At 45.2% G+C, this 3,727-nt stretch overlaps 1 protein-coding gene across 1 annotated transcript; it reads right to left on the minus strand.

Moving 5' to 3' along the window:
• Positions 1 to 573: 573 nt before the first annotated feature.
• On the minus strand, positions 574 to 2,635 carry ATP6V1G1 (ATPase, H+ transporting, lysosomal 13kDa, V1 subunit G1; the record flags this gene model as incomplete). Its single annotated transcript, XM_009573836.1, has 2 exons — positions 574 to 1,071; positions 2,519 to 2,635. Coding segments are annotated over 2 exons (291 nt in total), but the record flags the coding sequence as incomplete, so codon positions are not given.
• Positions 2,636 to 3,727: the final 1,092 nt, after the last annotated feature.

Raw genomic sequence — 3,727 nt, forward strand, 5'->3', positions numbered from 1 at the left:
AGTGCCTGGCTATCAAACTATTCTAGTGAACTGGCAACATTTTATTTCCCCTAATGGTCGCAAGAACATTTGTTCCTGAAGGTTTTCAGAATGATCTGGCAGGTAAAGCATCAGACTGGAGCCAAGAGGAGGAGCTCTGTAATGGGTTTTTACCTTACCTGCTGCGACCTTCAGACATTTGCTGTATCTCTTACTCTTTATCAATACTTGATATTCATTCTTCAGAGTCCAGACTCCCATGCAACACAGTGAGACCTGTCAGTACTCTCAGAACAAGTTAACAGGAACAAGACGACTGACTAGAGACTTCGGAGTTAAATAAGTGTTTTTACTTTCAAGTGTCATAGTGCCAGACTTGTAACTCAAGCTAACAGCAGAATATACAGAGGATATTCAATACAGAGAAACTCAAGCACCTGAAAATTATCAGCCAGCGCTGTACAGCCAGAGAATTCTTCTTACAAGGTTTAACCCCTGTAGAAAGGTTAACAACACTGCAAAATGCATTTTGGTCAACAGGAATAAAGTTACACAGGTTTAACAATTACTGACACAGGCTCTCCATTTAAACCTGGCCAGCATCTCTCTCTCTACTTCTCAGAGGAAAGCCTCTCACTATCCAGATAAAAAGGGAGCATTAATGTGCCAACTTGAATATATATTTAATAACTTAGCACAGATTTGAGACATGGCCATTTAATATTTGAATAAGCTCTGAATCCGTGTCAAGAGAGAAACTAACAAGCTCCAACAAGATATTGATGGCCTACAACTCACTGAAATAATTTAACACATTTACAAGAAGAACAGTTAAGGTATGGCTAAGGGCTGTACATTCCACTGGAAGCTCAGACGTTACTACCAGCATTTCCAGTATGCTTATTCCTTCGTCCACTACTACCCATTGATGCGGTAATTCACATGGATTTCAGGTTTGATGTCACACACTAGCGACAACAGCTGGGAGAGGACCACCTCACGGTTCTTCTGGAAGTTCTGCTGGATCACACTCATCTTTTCCTGGGTCTCTTTCTCAACTTCAGTAGTGCAGCTGCCATGAGATCCAAGTGCCTACAAATACCAAAGGAAAGAGAAAGCTCACATGCGAGTAGTTTGACAAAGAAAACACTACACCTAGCTCTGTACTTTGTTATTCTGGACTGCCTCAGTGCATCTCAACCATTAATCTTTGCTAAGGAAAGAAGTGCACTAGGAAAAAAAAAAAGTACCATTGGATTCTCTGCTCAGATTTTCCACTAAACTTGCTCAAGTTTGTACTCCATCCGCAGCCCATGCCTTTTATCCTCTCTGATTCATCATCTACCAGTTTAGAGCATGGGCTTCTAAAGAATGTCTGAAATAAAGGTCCTGCTGTACTGGCAACGGGAACCAGGAACCCCTTGGCACTACTGTACTAGACACTGTTAGAAAAAGCAATACTCATGATTTAGTTTAAGCACAGTCTTCACATCATCCCATTGCTTCTACCCTTGAAGAATCTTTATAAAAATCTCTGCCTTCCTAACAGGACTGTGGGCCAAGTGATACGCACAACAAAGAGTCTCTCACAGCTTACAATGTCCTTCTCGCCCCATAAGCAAGGGCAGAGAGAGCAAACTCCCATTATAAGTGGGGGGAAAAGGCATGGAAAAAGTACGCTGAAGGAGAGTAGCAGTCTGGGACTCAAATTCAAAGAGCTTCTCTCTCTGGAGAAAGATAAATAAAACAGAACCAGCTGTCAGGCAGTGAAGTCCACTTTATTAGCCTGCAACTGGCTGGTATCATACGCTTACTGAACCAAGCTAACAAGTGATTGTAAAAAATTAATCTTGACCTACTGACATGAAGGCTATTATGCAGGAGAACAGAGGAGGTGGTATTGTGCTAACCAGAAGATGGACAGAGGGGAGGGTTGCCAGGTCATTTTCTGAAGATTTCAACCCTGACAGGAGCACACAGGCAGTGGAAACATCCTGCTACGCTACAGCCCTCAGCTGGTAAAGGGCCCCAGTTCCGCACCTTTTCAGAATACCTCGTCTTGCTCAGAAGGAAAGGAAAACACACCCCTTGGGACACAGCAGGCAATATGGCTAAGCAGAATACAAGCCTTACAACTGCTTCAGCAAGAGAGCAGCATTTATGAGGCAAGCGGTTTCTACCATGTTAGCATCGCAGAAACCAGCTCGTCACAGGGGGAGTAAGCTTGGTCCTTTTTTGACACTGCTACATACAGCCGGTTTTGGGAGGCTGCCACCCACCAGGGCACCAGCCAATACATGAGCTTATTAAGCTAATTCACTGCCAGTCAATAGTTCTGCCTGTTGAGATGCAATACACCATGTTCTGATTCACTTCCACTGGTTTTTCCGTGACACATGGCTGTGCATCGGAGGAAGGCAGTTAGGGAAGTACTCGTCCAGCAACACGTTCCACCCTGAGGGCTACTCTCAGGGCAAGTAACCCCAAACGCAAGGCTAAGGGGCTGGATAGGTAACAGTGAATGATCTAGAAAACAAACCGCTGCTTCCTTGGCTTTGAACTCCTTCTCCCTCTGCAGGCGGTACTGCTCAATCTCTGCCTGGGCTTCTTCTTTTGCCTGCTTCAGCCTCCGATTCTTTCCTATTTTCAAAGAACACACCAAATGAAATAAAGAGAGAAAGTATTGAGAGTGTATTTCCCCGCACTTCTCCAGCTACCCAATACGCAACAATCACTGTAGCATTTGCTACTGCAGCAGCTCCTTCTGTAGGAGGCATCAGCAGGGCACTGCACACCCTCACAGCCCCTCCAGCTTTGCAGTGTTAGCCAACCTCAGGAGCACGAGGTCGCCCTGCATGCCATCGAACCATCGCCAAGCTCACCACGCAATGAGCTTCCACCAGCTTCTCTGAGCCAGTGGATGCCTTAGAAAACCTACAGGTCTGGTCTTGCTCGTGAGCGTGCAACATCCCTGAGTGATCCCAAAGAGCACAGCAGAAAAGACATCTTAGTTTTGCCTCAGGCCAGTTGTGCAACTGATAGAAAAACTGACTACTGCATCAACTTCCCCTCTTGGACTTTCCACCACACCCTCCCCTCAAGGTTATCACCATTAGAGTGAGTTACAACAATCTACTTCTCACAAAACTTTCAGAGGGTAGAACCACAACACAGTGCGGCTTCATTAAAAAAAAAAATTAAAAAATGCTTGAAGCAGGAAAAATTTGTAGAGGTGGGGATCTCTGTAACCAGAATTTCTCTCACTTAACAGGAAAAGCTAACTTGGCTCCCCAAGGAGTAACTCTCCCAGCTCTACAAAATGTCTAATCTCCAACACGAAAATACGCTGTTTTCATCACGAAGGAAAAAAAATTAGAAGTAGCAAAGATGGAGATAAGCACAAGCATCCCCCAACTGAAGACTGTGCTAGAGGTGGGGATCTCTGTAACCAGAATTTCTCTCACTTAACAGGAAAAGCTAACTTGGCTCCCCAAGGAGTAACTCTCCCAGCTCTACAAAATGTCTAATCTCCAACACGAAAATACGCTGTTTTCATCACGAAGGAAAAAAAATTAGAAGTAGCAAAGATGGAGATAAGCACAAGCATCCCCCAACTGAAGACTGTGCTGCCACAAAGGACAGATCGGTGTCGATACCTTCACGCTGGAGACGGCTTTCAGAGGAGCAGACCAGCGCCGCACTCCCAGGGAGCCCCACTGCACTCACCACCGCCCCGAGCAGCCCTCCG

Source organism: Fulmarus glacialis, unplaced genomic scaffold (assembly GCF_000690835.1).
Source record: "Fulmarus glacialis isolate BGI_N327 unplaced genomic scaffold, ASM69083v1 scaffold14053, whole genome shotgun sequence".
Classification (NCBI taxonomy): Eukaryota; Metazoa; Chordata; class Aves; order Procellariiformes; family Procellariidae; genus Fulmarus; species Fulmarus glacialis.